Genomic DNA, 19,447 nt, shown 5'->3' with positions numbered 1-19,447 from the left:
TTTATTAAACTAACTTGGTTAATTTATACTAATTCTGACTTTCTATTCCGCTGAAAGTTTACGACCAACACGGGACTTGCTGCTGGGACCCTTTTTGTACTCGTAACAACAACAGGAGCAATTGACATAGGGGGAATCTGGTTGTGTTTTGGTAACTTATAATCGTCGAGTTTGAGGTCTTTTCTGTAAAACAATCACATAAATGTTTTATTTTCTATTTTAAAAAGCTTACATTATAATAAAATTATTAGGTAAACTGAGGCAAATGCAGCGCTAGCAGCAGAGGCTTTCGACTGGCTGGTGATATGTGTTTGGTCAGATACGACGGAGTAGATCGGTGTCCTTTAGAAATTTATACAATATATATTTTTTTATATTATCTTCAGGCGCGTCTTTTAAAAGTAGGAGACGATCCCAGGCGTCGAAGTGGTAATGCCTTTGGAAAGCAAGTTATGGGCAGGATACCAGTAGATGATGCACACTGGCAAGCTTGGCAGAAGGAGCAGGTGTTGGTTATGCTACCCTGTAATAAGTGGGCCCTTGTGATTAGGTGTGCCCAATACGAAGACGTGTGTGTGGGGTAATGTGGTTGGTGGGTACCGATGATGGATAGGCAGGTTTTATTCGATTTGGGTTAATGCCCTGATAATGGTGTCTATAATTCGCCGATTCACGTAGTAACTTTGTTTGCCTCGGTCGATGAATAAGTCGGTTTATGTCGCTGGATACGATGGCTTCGGATATGATTGATGAAACACTTTTTATCTGATTTGGATGATCAAATAATTGATTTTGATGACGATTATAGGGTCCTAGACTTGTTAATACATGGTGTACACTTTTTTTTGACGTTGACTGTATAAGCAAAAAAGTACGCGAACGAAATTTCACAAAATGACTTGTTTAGATCGGCACAAATTCGGTGTGCACCAACTACTGAGGACTTACTGCATGCATTTGAAGAGCCAAATCGGCGTTTCTAAAATACAGCTAACGGAATATTTCCAGATGTTGGAATTAGACAAATTACAACTCATTAAATATTTTGTGGGGTGACTCACACCCCCAGAATGTCTACCGAAGGTTAATTATCATAAAGTTATTAACACGACTATAAATTTCGTTGTTGTTTATTGCCGTATAAAATGTTATTAATAAATAAAACAAATGGAGCGGTTTATTTTCAATTTTTGTTGCTATTTATTCCTATTCCAAAATTATGAAAAGAAATATCAATAAAAAAGTGCGTGTAGCGTAGTGAAACTTTCAAGGCAGACAAAGAAAGAGGGAGAGACCCGAGAGAGAAAGAATATATATCTAAATAAATTCACATCATTTGCAGAGAATACAATACAAATAGACAAAATTTACAAAAAACGGAGAAGGGCCGACCGGTGTAGGTAAACGACGGACTCAAACCGTGGCGACAACGCGCACTATTCCGAGCGTTTAGCACTTTATAGTACGCACAAGCACTAGCCAGGAAACGGAAATAAGCGCCAAAAAGTAGACACCAAAAAAATTGGGACCAAAAACGCCCCAAACAGTAGGCACCAAGGAAATATAACGCCAAAAAGTGGGTACCAAAAATATATTTCCTACAAGTTTGCACAACAAACAAGCGCCAAAAAGTAGGCAGTGTTATTTCTCACTAGAAATTAGCAACCACAAGGAAAAACTCAGCAAATATAGCCTAAAGTGTATCTAAGATTTATATAAGGTATAGCTCTCTCTCTCCTTTTCCTCCGCGTTATATCTTTTTTCTCTCTCGCGGAACGAAACTGCCCAAAACGTTGCATGGCCTTGAAATTTTACTCTCCATTCTCGCTCATCCATCGACGCCTAAGAAGTTTCACTTCAAAAATCTCTGGAGTGGAAGTCTTTTAAATTGCTAAAAATCAACGCAATTTTTGAGCCACTTCAAACTTGCATTTTATTATACTAAAATTGAATGGGCTAAAAACTGCATACCCAAAAGTTTTGTAAAAAATTTTCCTCAAAATTTAAAGGATTGAATTCTTTTTTAATTGTTAAATTTTTGTGCATTTTATATAAAGCTTAAAACTTTGATTTATAAATATATTTTCTTTATATTTTCTCATACAATGAACTATATTTTTATAAAAAATTAACGAAAAAATTGTGCATAAAAATAGTGCAGATTGTGAGCACAAGTGTACGAAATATTTTTTTTTTGTTTTTATCGCGATTCTTCCTCTGCAATCAAGTCAAATCTCTAAAAACCTATTTTTCATAAAAAGTGTAGAAATTTACAGCTTTTGCGTGAGGGTAGCTTGATAGCATAGCTTTATGGTAGAACCTATTCGATCCGTATTTGAAAAGGGGTCTTAAAGTAAAAAATAGCATTTACGCATGTATATGTAAATATAACATACAGAATATCTAAACATATTACTACTTCAATATTTTAAGGCTGCATAGAGCAGAAATTAACAAACTTGTAAAACTCGTAAATGTTCACTACGTACAGTATACCACAATTTGGAAAAAATGACGTTGCAAATTGGGTCAACTAAGACTTCTCTACCACCCGCATTTTCCAACAAACCGATCGATAATGCAAATTCCCTTACAATTTCGGGACCAGCATAGTTTTGTTGCTTAAAAAGAGCGAGATAAGTTTATTCAGACTGGGTATATATTAGGCTACTACAGCGAGCAGCAGCATAGTGCAGTATCGAGCTCACTAGAATGCTTAGCTGGAGTACACAAAAGTAGTAAAATAGTTTTATTCCAACAACAGTGCTTTTTCGGTAATTTCGGTTCACAAAATGCATTCAACTTTGTTGCTAACATTCGGTGTGTTGCTCGTGCTAACTAATCACACAAACCATTGCCAGGGTAATGAAAGTCCGGGATTTTTTTTGAAGATCACTAAAAATGTACCGCGCTTAGGCAGACGTTCGGATAGTTATTTCTTAAAGAATATGAAGGCAATACCGCGCATCGGCCGCCGTGATGATGAGGTAAACGTTTTTAATGGAAATTTTATATTTATTGCATACTAAATAATTATTTCCTCTTAAAATAATTCAAGACACTCAGCGCCACCATTTCGCCCTCGCTCTCAAAGCGTTTGGTTCTCAATGCAGCTGCAGCGGCTGCTGCCGCCGAACGAGAGTACAGTTTGGTGCAGCCCGTTACTTCGAACACACTCATCGAACTTTTGAATAAGAATGCAATCGCAACGGATAAAATAAAATTTGTCCATTGGAAAGATTTCGATCATGCGCTGCAAATGGACACCGAATTGTATGGCAAACTTATTTCGTTGGGTCGTAAGCCTGATCAGCGTCTTAAGGAGGATCTGAATGTGGATATGACGAGCGGAATTACGCCACTATTGTCCAATTCGAATAATGACGATTATATATTTTACAACAGAGATGCCGAAGAGATGTATGCACCCAAGTATGGCGGCGATTTTGTGCGTTACAATCAGTTGAAGTAGAATAACTCAGGCTAATTAATTGCATTGGAACTTTGTATTTACGTGAACATAAAAAATGTTAACTATTTTTAGTTCGTCCGGCGCGAGCATATCTAGTCGAAGTTAGCATTTTAAATGCTGTAGTAATAAAATTAATAAATAATAGCCTTTATGCACTATAAATATTTTGTTGTATTATTGATTTTGTATTTAATGATTTGTATGTACAGGTTGGTTGAAAAGTATTGAAACCGATACATATTAAGTAGTAGGGGAGTTAAAGCAAGTCACATTCATTAAAGGTGGTGACACTAGGCTAACAACAACGGTTTGTACGTTTGATTGTCACGTCAAAGTATAGGAAAATTAGAAAACAACAAATTAATTCGCCTTGTTTCCTACTGAGCTGACAGCCGCATGGACACGGCGAAGAAAAAGAGCCGGTTGATTAACCTAACTTTTCCTTTAATAGATTCGCCTTGGAATTAAAATCATGTCATTTAACACACCTCTTTCATTTGAACACGCAGAAAATTGTATTTCGATCTGTCAATTCATTCTTTTTTATAAACAATTTGACGTTGACGTGTCAGTTCAAGGCGAATCCAAAAACAAAATTTTTGTTTTGGTACTGACACAACCTTGTATGAATTCGCCTTGTGGTAATACATTTTTTTAACAGTGGGAAGAGCAAAATATCTGGTAATGCTAAAATTCTTTGTTTTACAAAGTTTATTATACATATATATTTTATATGTAACCAATTTCAGACCGCTGGCGCAGCTGATGCGAAAAAAGAAAATCAGTAATGGATTTCAAACGCAATAGTGTGACAACATTATATTTGGCTGAAAAATCACAACCAGCGATTGTTCGTGAGCTCGAGCACCTTAAAGTAAATAAAGTTTTTGTTTGTCGCACCATTGCCCGTTACAATGATACTGGTAGCATCGCATCAAAAGACTTCAAAGTATCATACTAAACATATGCCCAGTATGTGAAAGCCCCCCGCACGATAATAACCATCTTTTCACATGCCCCATCAAACCCACTCATCTAACATCCCTCTCCCTCTGGACCCAACCTGTCGCAACAGCTAGTTTCCTGGGCCTACCGTTAGATGAGCTAGACGAAGACGACCGGGGATTCACTACAGTGACAACAACAACAACAACAACTTCAAAGATTCGTGAAATGGTTCAAAAAGTGAAGAAGCGACTTGAGCGAAATCTCCAAAGAATTGTCAGTCAAATGGCGAAAGAAGTGAAAATATCTGAGCTTAGCATCCGCCGCATACTAAAAATTATCTTAAAGTCATGCCTTACAAGATCCAAAAGGCGCATTATCTCACACCAAATCAGCAACAAGTCAGACTTGAGAGAGCGAAGGAGGTGTTTCGCTTGGCCGAAAGCGGTCAATTTCCGAACATTATGTTTTCTGACGAAAAAATTTGTCAAATTGAGCAATTCATAAACTCCCAACACGATAAGGTTTATTTGCCCAACCGTTCAGACGAGAATTTGAGTCATCGATTGGCCACCAGGAGGCAGCACCCGCCACAGGTAATGGTTTGGGCCGCTATAACAACAGATAGGCGCGCTCTAATCGTTTTAAGGTAAATATTATCGGAAAAGTATTCTAGGGGCTGCTCTGAAGCCGTGGGCAGACAAACATTTCGGTGGCAGACCATGCACGTTTCAATAGGACTCGGCACCGTTTCACAAAGCTCGAGTGAACGAAGAAGGCTAAGAACTACGTTCCGAACTTCATAGCGTCCACACAATGACTCTCATATTCACCAGACACGAATCCTATGGATTATTTTCTTTGAGCATTTAATTTTGTATTATTTTCACAAATTTTTTACTTTGAATTGAATAAAAGTAATTTTCCAAACTAAATTTATGGCCTTTTCAATTGGTTACACTTCGAGTGCCGGACCCTTTACTTATATATTCAGAATATGAGCCAAATTGACCCACAAATATGATTTTCTGGTACGAGTATACCACCTTGATCAAAAAGTTCCCAGAATATATGCAGAAAATTCAAAATAAAGTTTATTCCTCAAAAGAGATATTATCACCTTCAAAGAACTCCTCATAAATTACAATGCACTACTGTCAATGTTTGATCCAGCTCTCGAAATATTTCTGGAACTCTATTTTCGGTATAGCCATTAGAACCATCTTCGATTTTTCCATTACTTCCTTTCACCTTTTTTGGCGAATTGATTCGCGTAAACTCCATCGAACTCATAAGCCCACGTTTCGACTCCCGTAACGATGTATTTGATAAATCTTGAGTCGGATTCAGCCTTGGAATCTAAGTCTTTGGCGATATCAACACGGACGCGAACCCAATTCATTAACTACAATATCAATGTTCAAGTTCATCAAGAGAGGTGACATCTCTGACGGTTCATTTGCGGTTATTGATCAACTTTTCTTTCACTTTCTTGATGTTTTCACCTGTTTGCGACGGGCACAACGCTCGTCATCCATGATGGACTAGCTAGCTCTTCTGAAGCCACTCGCAAACGCCTGTTTTCTTTAGAATATCATTGCCGAAACACTTTCCAAACATTTCTAAAGTTTTCGCACCATTGGATCCATTTTTAACGCAAAATTTAATAGAAATTCGTTGTTGCCAACTCAAATCCAAAACCGTAGATTTACTCAATACGGCGTGGGTTTGGCAAATGTTAAGCAAGGGCGATACAATTTTTGTAGGAATGTTAATCACAGTTGTGGCAACCTAACAAAAAACACAGAATTCAAATGAGTTGACTTAGAGCGTCACCTGGCGGTTGTTCCGGGAACTTTTTGATCAAGGTGGTATATTTCGCGAACGGATTGTGTTTTAGGTGGTTGGTCAAGCTTCTCCTCCAATTTTTAGTGTGGTTCTTGATGTTGCTCTACAAACGAAAGCGGAGCGAAATAATCTTATAGGGATTTATCAGCATGATAAAAAATGAACCAAACCTGGTTCGGAAGACCCGGAGCCTCCAGGGAACATGCACACATACATGTATCCAGTTTTATTCCATATATGTACAGTTTTATACATATGCCTGCGTTCAAAATAATAGGAACATGGCGCAGTTTTAATCAAGTTTAAACTGCTTTTTTGCAATACATGTTTTTAAAGTTTTTCTACAAAAAAAATCATATAATTCACAAAAATTTCAAATTTTTCACAAATTTCACAAAAAATTTAGCAATTAAAAAAATACAACAAAATTTCTAGGTATAAAATTTTATAGCTCCTTTAATATAAGTATGACGAAGTGCAAGTTTAAAATAGCTTCAAAATCTCGTTGGTTTTTGAATAAAAATTTCGCTAAGGGGTGGATCATTTTCTTCCATATAAAAGGTTTCCGAAAATGTGCTTTGTTTGTTCCATTTGTACTCAACATCGTATATAAAAAAAAAATTGTTTAAAGTTACTAAAATTGAATGAACTATATAACTGCGTACTTTGAAGCTTTCTGAAGATTCTGATTAAAATGTTGAAAGTTTTATTTTTGATTTTTTTTATTTGATATATTTTTTTTTGAATTTGTACAAAGTTTGGGTTTTCAATTATATGGTTTTTGTTGCACTATCATCATTTCATTTATCTCCCATTGGAGCATAGAGCCTCAATAAAGCATTTTCACCTGGTGTTTTTGGCTAGCAATTTCAATGTGTTCCACAATTTCCCGCATTCATCGACTTTTTTTTGTAGCGATCTTCCCCATGTAGTCTTAGTTCGGCCTCTCTTGCGGCTTTCTTAGAGGTTCTACTCAAGAGATTGTCGACATACTTCCGTTGCACCTTTCGTAATTTTATATGGCTGGCCATTTACTGCAAGTTGCACTTTTTATGTAATTCATCGTTGCTGATGACGCTTGGTCATCCCACCTTGAAAATACACCGGAGACATCTGTTTAAAAAACTTTGAATTTTTCCGGTTAGATGGTTGGTTCCAAGCCAGGTCTCTCATCCAAAGAGCAGTACTGAGATGGCATTTGATTTGTTGCTTTATTTATTCTGGTCAGGATATCCTTTTCCGCACTATTCTGAGTAGATATTACACTGCCTAGGTAGGTAAAATCAGCGACTAATTTCTTTGCCATAAAGCATAAAATTGTTGTTGTTGTTGCAGCAGCATAAATATTTCTCATACAATTTCATGGAATGCTGCTGGAGTGACAGTCCTTGGCCGGATATATAGTAAAGCCGGGTCGTTCCGGTAACGTAGAACCGACTGTCGGGAGAGCGAGCATATAATTGTAGTTATTTTTGGTGTTCATTTATATTGATTTCGCACTCGAATGCACTATACTTTCATGAGAAAAAGAATTAAATACAAATAAATTATAAATAAATTATATACACTACCGTAGGATCTGAGAAAAAATTTTATTTTTTTTTTCAGTTTTTTAATTTTTTTTTCAGTTTTTTGAGATTATCTCAAAAACGGGAGCCAATTTGAGTATTCTGGCTTCGGATTCGGATTCAGTGCGAAAAAATACGTTGGAATACACTAGTCTAATGTCTTGGACATGACACTTTTTTTTTTTGTGTGCCTGTGTTATTAAAACTTGGCAAATCGCACCGCTCCTTTATTTTGAGGACAGGTGTAAATACACTCCGAAGTTCGTCACGCCTCTTTTCGAAAATTTTGTATATACCACTTTCATGTCTCATGTGCTAAGTAGTGATAGAACCGCCAACCTGCTAAAATTCTCCTCAATCTATGCAATTGACTTACAAATTCCTTTGGATACACCATTTTATCTTGCAGTCACAGCAAACTGCTTACGATCGCCTACATAGTTCCAAATTTGTAGGTAACGGTTCGGCATTCAAAAAACAAGATAAATAGAAAATGTGGAATTATGCCTAAAATAAACTATTTTATACTCGTGTGACTCAGCAAACGTCAGTGCTCAACCGCTAAGCCAATCAAACGAAAGCAAATTTAATACATATAAAAAGCCTAGTACCTCAAAGCGATTGCAAAAATAAAAGAAAACAACCAAAATGAATAAATACGAAAGACTCAAGAAAGAAACACGCCGGGTATAAAATTATGCACATAACTACTAGCAGTGCACTGCACAGCGGTAGACTTTGACATTTACCCAGTGACATATCTGTGCAAATAACAAATCAGCCAATCATATAAGTATAATATAACTTTTCATCTAGTTTAAATTGCGCATAATTATGGATCTAATTAATTAGTGTATAAATTAAAATTAATTATAATATTTATGTAGCTTTGTTTCAAGAAGAATGCCATAAAAAACTGCAAGCAACAATGCCCGTAAGCACACATACACTTTTACATTCTTACATCCATACACATGCACATGAATATATTCATACAAATGTTGCGTTTTTGGCGAGTCATGGCAGTAGCTCACCTCTACAGCAGGTTTACAGGCATTCAACTGCCATTTGTCAGTACGAAAGAAAGGGGTATCCACTACCACAACCAACTTATGCTAATACACAGTGACATTGCACATTTTAATTGCACACATTTGCTGCGCATTTAGCAGCAGCCGTACTAAGTATGCATTTGCTACTTAGTAGCAACCGACGTAGTTCGAGTGCCATTGCAGTAGGAAATGGCAATGCCAGTAACGAACAATGTTCACAGCATTCCGATGTAATTAACAAGTCTTCCATGCCTGCACTGACAGTAGTTGAGTGCGCCTGTTGGTGGTTAGCATTAGAAATTGTTGTTGTTGAAGAAGGTGAGAAGCAATAGAAGAGTTTGTTGTGATGCAGTGCTGTTCTGATGAGCGGCGCTGTCAAAATGCGCTGGCGTGCGGTGTCATGTTAATTCCATTTTTATCACATCATGAATTGTTCATTTATCATTTCACTGCAGATCTGCAGATAAGCGCAATTTTTCTTACTCTCTTCACACCACAAACAAATACATATATGTATGTATGTATATATTTATAAGTATATTAAAAAGCAAGTGTTTTTGTGTGCAGTACCTGCTTGTCTGTTTTCTTGCTTGTCACTTTATTTGTGTCATTATTTGTTGTTGAGTTGTTTACTTATTGAATGAAGTTGCTCAAATGCTCATAGTTCTTAGTTGGTGATTTATGACTCTGATACGTGCAGTTCTCACGAGCAATTAGCACAGTTTAGTTCTGATTATGGCGCATTTGATTGCCTTTGGTAAGCAGTTCTTTGTGCTTTATGTCTCTATTCAGTGTGAACATAATGAAATTGTTATTGACACTCCCTAGAAAACTTGCTATAGGCGAGACACTTTTCTATCTCCTCCGAGTGTACAAGTCAAGTGAAATTAAGTCAAGGCCAACTTCTTGCATTGAGTGACTTTGTTTTGAGGTGAATATTGTAGATCATGGAGCCCATATCTTCGGAATCGTGCGATTTGTTAAAATGAAATACTTAAAGCGGTGGTCGAGAAAGAGTAATAATAACTCACGGTTGAGAGAATACAGAATTTCTGTGAGTATGACATAAACAGTTGTAGAGCTGACGTTGTTGTGAAGTTTTAACATGGTTTTTTGGAAATTGGATAGTATAATAAATAATAATTAAAAGCTGGTCTGTGCTTAGACACAGACGTTGGAACAGCCTGGCGTTATGTGAATTTTCATCGCGCCATTTAGATAAAAGAAAAAAAAAGGCTTTCCAAAATGCTAAAGAGGGGCAGCATTAACATAAAATGAAAACAACAAGGAAAATTTTTTCCAAAATTAAGGAGGGAATCTTTGTGCGGCCACAAATTAAAAAACGCGTCGATGACTTGGATTTTACCAAATATTTGACAGCTTGGAATTATTTACGAATGGTAAAGTTGGGTTTCTTGGCAATCACAAATGCACAAAGTGCAAAGGTATAATTATTGTTTCTTAGATATAAAATCAGTTTTATCTTTTGCAGGGTAAAACTAACATGCAAGACATGAAGCATCTGAGTTTCTTCCCTGAGAATTATAGCGAAAGAAAGCAAATTAAATAAGCAAATATAAATTAAAAAAAATTAAAATTTTTTTACTCTAACCGGCATAATTTTTGCATTTATGTATTAGGTGCGCAACTAAGTTCTCGCTGTTTTTTTATGAAAATACAACTTTATTCTGAAAAAATGGTTACAAGTGAATAATTGAAAGTATTGCCCATCGCTGGCTACTTTTTTCCATCTTTTTGGTAGATCTCGTTAACCGGCGCGGTAAAACTGTTCATCTTTTGAGGCTATCCACGGATCAAGCCATTTTTTGATGTCTTCATATGAATGGATCTGCTGGTCAGCTAGACCAAGTGCCATCGATCGGAACAGGTGATAATCGGGCGACGCAATATCTTTTTTTCCAATTTCAGTGTTTTCAGGTAGGTTTTAACGGGTTTGGCAACGTCAGGCCGAGCGTTGTCATGCGCTAGAATCACAATCATGCCTCTCCGCGTATTACGGCCACTTCTCGCGCAGTGCCGGGCTTAATTGCATCAATTGAAGTCGATACCGATCCCCAGTGATGGTTTCGTTTGGTTTTAACAGTTCATAAAAAATAGCACTAACTTGGCCCCACCAAATACATAGCATAACCTACGCAGCGTGAATATTCGGTCGAGGCGACGACGTATAAGCATGCCCGGGCAGTCCCCATGACTTTCTTTTCTTTGGATTGCTGTAATGAATCCATGTTTCGATGAAGTAAACCCTTCCTTTTTTGCCGCTGGAGCAGTTGTTCACAGGCGAAAAAACGACGTTCAACATCCCTTAGTTTCAACTCATAAGCAACCCAAGTCCCCTGTTTCTGAACCATTCCCAAAGCATGCAATCGCTTGGAAATGGATTGTTGGGTAACTCCTAATACTGAAGCAAGCTCTTCTTGCGTTTGACATGGATCCTCATTGAGCAGTGCCTCAAATTCAGCGTCTTCGAAGGTTTTTGGTCTTCCTTGCCGTGGACGGTCGTCAATATTAAAATCACCGTCTTTGAAGCGACGGAACCAATCTCGGCATGTTGTAATGAAAGAGGAAAATCAACACTTCCCGCAAATGACGATTATTCGGCACAAAAGCAGACATTTTCACAAAACCAAAAGTAGTAGTACTAGGAGCAGTTTGTTTACCATATGTCTAAGCTTGGTTTATGATGTTTAGGTTATGTTAGAATCGACTAGCACGCACTGCTGGCGGCATCTATTGACAAACAGCGAGAACTTAGTTGCGCTCCTAATATTATATTTGTGAGGTTTTGAAGTTTACTTTATATTTTGTAAATAAAAAAGAATACAAACTTAAATAAATTTGTATTATTTATAAAATAAAAAAAAATGTATTATTTTTAAAAATTTTAAACAAATTTGTATTATCCCTCTTTGAATTTTGAAGTGAAGTTCTCATTTCATCTCTCAGATTTCATGCCTGCATTCTTGCTGCCCTTTAAATGATATTCAAAAATCAGTTTTGAGTTGCCCACTTATTATACTCGTACTATACTTAGGTATGGTCAATGCAAAAATTAGTATTTCTACTCTCATGTGAATTGTTTTTATAACTATTGTAGAATCTTTTCATTTATATCTAAAATTTTTTCTAGATACAGACCTGTTTTTTTAAATATCTTGAAAACGTGCAAAATGAAGAATCAAGAAAGATGGAAAATTTAATTTTCTTTGACTCGATATATCTAGCTATTTAGATCGCCTAATGGATCATACTAATAAGTTATGACACAGCATGCAGGGCTGTATATCTGACAGGATAATGGGGGCGTTTGGTGCATACTACGCTAACATAAATCTCTCGAAATCAAGATCTCTCTCACATAGGTGCAAATTTATAATTCGATCATTCGACCGTGTCGACCTATGGCGCAGAAACTTAGAGCATGCATCTTGCAGACGAGGAACGCTTAAGAAAGTTTGAGCGCAAAATAGTGCGTAAAATATTTGGCCTAATACGCGAAGAAGATAGCGAGTACTGAATAAGGGGTTATATAAAGTTAGAATTTTCAAAAAATCGATTTTTTTAATTTTTTTTCTCAATGTAAATTTATTTACAAATACACACAGAAAATTTAATATCGTTCCGGTGAATATTTTCGAAGTTACACGCAAAGGCGTTACAGAGTGCTTGAAAGTTCTTTTCAAACTTTAAAGGCGTTTTTCTCAAAATGGTGCTTTCAAAGTCGGTGATCATCATTACTCCAAAACGGCTGAATCGATTAGTTTCTTAAATATATTTTTTTAATAATTAATCGAAGATTTTATCCCACCGATAAATATGTCTTTTTATAAACAATTTAAGACCGAAATTTTGGTCAAATATCGATTTTTTTTGAGAAACCGCCATTTTGTCAAATAAATTTATTTTGCTTATTCCTGCAATTAATTACTAGATTTAACATAACTTTAACGAAATCTGTTTGGTTTTTTAATTTTAGAGGAACCAGTTCAGAGATATAGTGGTCACCACAAAACGTCTTGTAGCTCCTTTCCAAATATATATTTTTGCTAATACTAAGTCTTAAAATACAGTTAAAAGATGTGTACAAATTTTTAGATCAATAAATTTAAAAGTTTTCTCAGAAAAAATTCTGGAAAATTCGCTTTTTTTCGGCCTTCTAAATGTATATAACCCCATAAGGCAGATGAAAGGTCGCTGCAATGGCGAGGATATTGTAAGATTTATCAAGTCGCAACACTTCATATGGGTGGAAGACGGTAGGCCACAAAAACTTCTGCTGCAGTACAATGCTTTATGCTCAATACCCTGTGGCCGTCCGAAAACAACTTGGCTGTATAACGTCACCGAGAACTGAGGAAAAAATTAGGCGTCAAAACTGGAAATATCCAGCGCTGGATCATATCGAATGGAGGAAGATTGCCGAGACAGTTAAAGCCCACTCCGGGTTGATGATGATGAACGGATCATATAGCTATTAAAAATTTGTACAGTTCCCCTTTTTATCTTTAAGGGGGAACGCCACTGTGAAAATTCAAAAAAATTGATTTCGTTTTTTGCATAAATTGTTATAACTACTCAAGAAAATGTGGTAAAAATTTTAAAGTGAAATTCGCTTTATTCCCGATTCTATGTGCACTTAGGTGAGCGCCCGTCGATTCGGCCCCGTAGCGCTTACGATACGATTCTTATTTCAGACGCGTTTTTTTCGAAACTACTTTTTTTGATACGGTGGCAACGATTTCTCGACGACTAACGAACCGATTTTAATTTTCTGTTTTTTAAATTTTTGTTATCGCATTGGCTATCGTTGTTTCAAAATTTTGAAAATAACAATTTTTTGGGCCTGTTGAAAATCCATTTTGTCAAAAAAAGGGCTACGTACACCAATAGCCACTATTGTGTAGATTAATAAAATTTTTGGTTTTTTGATTTCAGGTGATTATCCATTGCTGTATCGCTGCCACCAGATGACGTCATTTTTGTTTTATCTCATTACGTGTATTTACATAAATTTTGTCAATTTTCAATATTTTTAATAAAAATTTACAGCAACATTGTTTAATACATATGTAATAAATTGCCTTTTGTCCGATCCTTGAATAATCATTCTTACTTACAAAAAAAAAATCCCAAAAATCGACTATTTTTTGACCCCCCACAGTGGCGTTCCCCCTTAATCCAAAACCGTTTTTTAGCGACGCCTCGAAAACTATTATAAATGACTGAGAAAAAAAAAAATTATGTGGATTTTCGGACTCAGCGACCGAATTTACATGGAAATTGGGTAGTTATTTCTAAACGCTGCTTTGGTGAAGCGAGAGCAAATGGCATACCTGACGTCAAACTGTTGGTCTGTCGATAAACACAAACGGTAGACATGACCTCACCGAAAGTGCACCGGATACTCTCTTTTCTCATTGACCCACTCTCTCTCTCTCTCTCTTAGCTTCACAGTCTGTGGTGGACCGTAGCTTTATCAACAATCCTCCTCCAATTCAGTCTCTCTCTTGCTTATTTCTCCAATTACAAACGTTCATCGCTTTTAAGTCTGCTTCTAGCCTCAAGCCTGCTAGGCCTCAAGCCATCTCTTTTTTTTTCCTCCAATTGGACGCAAAGTAAATACCCGTTTTTGGATTCTTTCGTTGGTCATTCTTATGATGTGGCCAATCCATCTAATCCGCTGGGTTTTAATAAAACGTATTACATTTTCACCGCCAATAAGGTTTTCAATTTCGTTGTTGTAACGGACGCGATACATGCTGTTTTCAAGCCGAATAGGACCGTTGGTGGCATAATTTTATGCAAAGATATTTCCCATCATGAATATAACACATACCTTCTTAATTGAATTATAAATACAAATTCGGCAAAAATCTTGACCACTTGCACGAAGTTACCCAGCAGGTCAGCATGCAACCCAAACGTATAGGAGTAAACTTGAAAACAAATTACTAAAATCCATTCAGTATTTTTCAGCTATTTATATAAAGGCATTCACATCTTATTACTAATTCATAAATGTTGGCAATAAGCTTTACGTGCTAATGAGTTGCACCTTAAACCCACCGACACCAAAGCATCCACAACATTTTCGACAGTTGATGCGCATTGCTTTTTAAAAATTTTAAATGTGTCCAAAATTAGCTGTACCAAAACTCAAAAGTGCTGTTAAAGCGCAATTAGGTGTAAACATTAGTATGTAAAAATAGATGCATGCTAGGGGCACGCGATTTTAGTAGACATCTGTTGATCAGCGAAATAATAATTTGGTGCTTCTGTTGTACAACAAATTCTTTATTTATTCTGCTGAGTCATAAATATGTAATTTTTCATAGTCGATTGCATTGTCGATTTAATGTTTTTGCAGGAGTTGAAATGTTCGTAAACTGTGAAAAGTGTGCCAGTCGAAGGCGACGATGTCACGCAGTGCTTCTCATAAATTCCAAGCTCTTTTCTAACTGCGTCTGCTCGTACACGTATTTGGGCGATCACCTCTCGACACTTGCTGTCAATATTTTGATGCATTGAAATTTTCAAGTGTTTGCGTTGCTGTGATTTTAATCCTTTTTCTACTCGGAGGGGCGTTCATATGCACGCTGTGCCTTTTCATGGAAAATCAAGGTGTGGGAAAAGGTATTTCAAATGAGTGCCATGATATTGAAAATGGCAATGCAATAACTCAGAAGCTATGGTTGTAATAGTGTTAGGAAAATTATGTTCAAGTGACTAAAACTGTTTGGACAATAGGAGTTGAAGTGGCAAGAAATGGAATGGAATAAAGGTTGGTAAAACATTGGCAAAGTGCGTGAAAAACGTTTATATTTAACTGGCGCGATTTCGGTAAATGTTTTCTAGGATTATGTCCATTTATATACTCGTATTTAAAGAATTTAAAGATCTCTGCTTTATATTTAAGGGGACAGATACCTGTAAATGGCCATATTTTTCCTGATTTTCATTAAAATTATTTAAAATGAAGAAGTCAATATATTTTTTCAAAATTGGCATACAGTTTTTTATACATTAAAATAATATAAAAAATTTTCTTTTTATTTTAATAATTTAAAATGGCGGATGTGCACTCAATTCTTCCAGTAAGGTCGGGCATTGCAGCATCGGCATCAGCGACCTGCATACAAAAAACCAAAAATTTTTTTGTTTATTAATGTCATAATTTCTATATGAATTAAAAAATAAAAAAAAAAATCGCGGAATAAAATGCTTAAAAAATGAGTTTTGGGGAGAGTTTTCCTACTATTTTTGCCTTGAATAAAAATTATTTTTTTCGAAAATTTTTCAAAAACTGGTCAATTCACATAGAAAATAATATCATAAAAAAGATGTGTGCAAAAATTCAGGGAGATCGGTCAATAAGTTTTCGAGTTATCGTGTATGCCAATTTGAAAACAATAGTTTTGAGAAAAACGCGTCTAAGTTTGAATACATGTAAATTCAATGGTTTTTGTGACTTACCGGTTAATCACCAATTCCAGCGCCATATAATTGTCCTTCTGAAGCCTCGTAGAACTCATTATGTTCAATTAGTTGCTGTTGACGTGCTTTACGAGCTTCTTTAGTGGCTAATGAGCTGAGCCGATTTCCTTGCATCACTCTCTTTTCATCAAGTTTTTCGGCGTAAGATTTACATTGTCGGCCAATTATTATATTTGAGGAGTTCATTGTTTCTAAAATCGATGTATGTATATCCTTCATTGAATAATCCAGCGGCAATGTATGAGACCATGTCAATCATTTTTGACCCCGAATGTGGGTGTTTTGGAGCGAGACGCCAAACGGTAGAGTTGAAACTCTCATTTGCGTTTAGCGTGTGACCATCCAAAACATCTTTCGAGAAATTCATCTCATGATACATCTAAAAATATTGTCGCTACGTGCTACTGAATATCTGGATGCAGTGGTGCAGGGGGATTAAAATTTTCTCCACAGACTTAAGCTTTTTGCCATTTGTACCAGCTGTCAAGACCTGGTGAACAGTACTCATGGCTTGGCTTGGCATCCGTGGAGCACAACTGATAATAGGTGGCCATTAGAGCTTTTTCATATTCTCGACGCTGCCAACATTTCTACGAATAGCTAACCCGTAGTATATTGAAAATTTGTTGATGAGAGCTTGAGTGAGTTTGCCTTTTCCTCCGAGTTTTTTATCTTTTGTGACTTTTCGAAGGCGGGTACCCATTCTCTTTTGCACGTGGCCAATACAGTCACTTTTCACTACCGGAAAATCATCTCCATACGGATTTACATCGAGAATACCTTTAAATGTTTTTGAATCTCCATCTCCTATATAATTACCGTATTTCACGCTATACAATTCTTCTGATCTCAAAAACATTTCTTTGATTGATTCGACTTTCATTCTACCCGCAGAGCCCTGGTGATTCTCTTGGCATTCTGGCTCGTGTTCTTCATACCATGCATGTATTCTTCAGTAGGTACCTTGTCTATTTTTCCAGAAGTTACACCCAGCACAGAAGGTAAATTTCACAACTAGATCCACAACTTTACCACTGTAGTATCCAATGAGCGTTGTGACACCGTTTAAAGATTTAAACAACCAGTAGTTGAAATTAGTGCTCGCCCTAACTCAGTTGTGATTGGCCATCATTTGTTTGATTTGGAGCTCGAAGCCCGCTGTGGATATGAGAACATTAACTGGTAGAAAAAGTATGTATTTTCCAACATTGGTTACCTCTGAACAGCTTTCTAGTATATTTTTGCCATAAAAAAAGAAAAAAACTTTTTATAAAAATTATTTGCTTTTCGGAGGTAGCTTAAAATTGCCAGCCTTTCGTTTTGGAGAACAACTGATAGGCCCACTTCTCTTTTTATTATTTATTAATTACGAGTATTTGCCTAAACAATTCAGAACTGCAGATTGTAGTATATTTGTAGATGTTGCGAAGCTAATTTGGAGATTCACAAAACCACTGCTGCTTGATTGCATTGAACTCCAATCTTGTCCGAAGAATTCCATTGAAGTGTGTTCTTCAAATAATTCGCACCTGAATGCTACTAAATTGGACTTGGACTACTGTTTCATAATCTGGAATTCGCAAAAAAAAAAAATTTAAAAAATTGCAAATAATTTTTACAAAAAAAACTTTGCTTTCCTTATTATGGCTGAATGCTCTCTCAAACTATACTGGCAGGCGTGAATTACTCGGCTTGCAGAGTTTGCAAGATCGAATTACATATTTTTAATTGCATTTATGCATAATCTTTAAAATTCTAATTTTAACTGTTCGCAAACCGCTGATTCAGTTAAGTTTCAAAATTATTGAGTGTATAACCTCCATTTTAAATGATTAAAATAAAAAAAAATGTTTATATTATTTTAATGTATAAATAAACTGTATGCCAATTTTGGAAAAAATGTATTGACTTCTTCATTTTAAATAATTTTAATCGAAATCAGGGAAAAGGATTTTAATTCTCCAGAGCGACTCGTTTGTTATTGCTTTTGACCACCATATCTTAAGCATATCACGGCTTTTTATTGCCTTTGTGGTTGATGTCACAAGCTAACTTTCTGCCCGGCTTTCGCTCGAATCAGGCTTGAGGTCTTTGACAATGCAGTGCTCAGAAGCGACCACCTTGGCCCCTTGGCACCACAAGATCTACTTAGATTACTTTGGAGGTCGGGTAGATTTAAAGATAATTAAAAAGGGAACCCAAGTGCAGTACAGTGGACTTAATGTTGACTGAGTGCTGCACTTGCTCGTTATTCCGACAAAAAAAATCACTTCCATAATGTTGTTGTTTACGCCGCTTACTATTTATTAACTCAACAATGCGGTCTTAACTGATTTTATTATATATTTTACCAATTGCCGGCAAAACCGCAATACCGCAATACTTCTCCAGTTGTTGCAGTCCTTCAAGTTACCCATTTTGGGGAACCACGAATATTGCTTCTTCCCATTCGCATTGGAATATTTCGCAATTCCAGATATCTTGAAAAACTAGGATGCCTTGTGCAAATGTTACGTAAAGACCGCCTGTGTGGCGATCTGATAGGCGAGATAACTTGCTAAGTAAATTTTGTTTTATTATAAATAAATAGTTGTAATCCGCTTAATTTTTATTTTCCTATTTGTTTAGCAAGTGTAACAGAATAAGGAAGAGCACAACTAATTGATGTATAAATGCAGTCGTACAGAAAAACTAGGACAGAGCCAAGTCAATTGTGGTTTTATGTATCCCTTTCTCAACTGTCTGGGACCAGTTCGAAAGGGATGCAAAGTGTGGCGGTTGTTAAGGGCAGAATTCGTTGTGAGCACTGTTAGATTAGATTAGATTTGTGGGGGGTTGGACAAGCACAATCACTCAGTTAGGTTCAGTTTTGTCTTACATTCACCAACTAACTTCGAAGAGCAGCGTGGGTTAGCAAGGGCTTTCAGTGCAGCTTGACTGTCATTACAAATTTCAATACTGCTGCCCCGCCACTTTTTCTCAATTAGCCAGTACACCACGTGCAAGATGGCATAGACTTCCGTAAGACTTCTGTCCTGTGGCATAGG

At 36.4% G+C, this 19,447-nt stretch overlaps 1 protein-coding gene across 1 annotated transcript; it reads left to right on the top strand.

The window, feature by feature from the left end:
- The first annotated feature begins 2,748 nt into the window (after positions 1–2,748).
- Positions 2,749–3,564, top strand: LOC129245790 (uncharacterized). Its single transcript, XM_054884179.1, has 2 exons — positions 2,749–2,987; positions 3,059–3,564. Exons 1-2 carry the CDS (start codon positions 2,793–2,795, stop codon positions 3,470–3,472), a joined length of 609 nt encoding a protein of 202 aa, XP_054740154.1. The 5' UTR covers positions 2,749–2,792; the 3' UTR covers positions 3,473–3,564.
- The last annotated feature ends 15,883 nt before the right edge of the window (positions 3,565–19,447 follow it).

The sequence above is a fragment of the Anastrepha obliqua genome, chromosome 4 (assembly GCF_027943255.1).
Source record: "Anastrepha obliqua isolate idAnaObli1 chromosome 4, idAnaObli1_1.0, whole genome shotgun sequence".
In the NCBI taxonomy this organism is placed as follows: Eukaryota; Metazoa; Arthropoda; class Insecta; order Diptera; family Tephritidae; genus Anastrepha; species Anastrepha obliqua.
Note: the sequence above shows the minus strand (reverse complement) of the source record. Positions and strands in the feature narration are given on the sequence as shown.

Bases quoted from the DNA above. Each gene is read 5' to 3' on its own strand.
- LOC129245790 (XM_054884179.1), top strand. From the start codon at position 2,793: ATGCATTCAACTTTGTTGCTAACATTCGGTGTGTTGCTCGTGCTAACT. The intron at 2,988-3,058 runs GTAAACGTTTTT...AAATAATTCAAG, and splicing joins TCGGCCGCCGTGATGATGAG to ACACTCAGCGCCACCATTTC.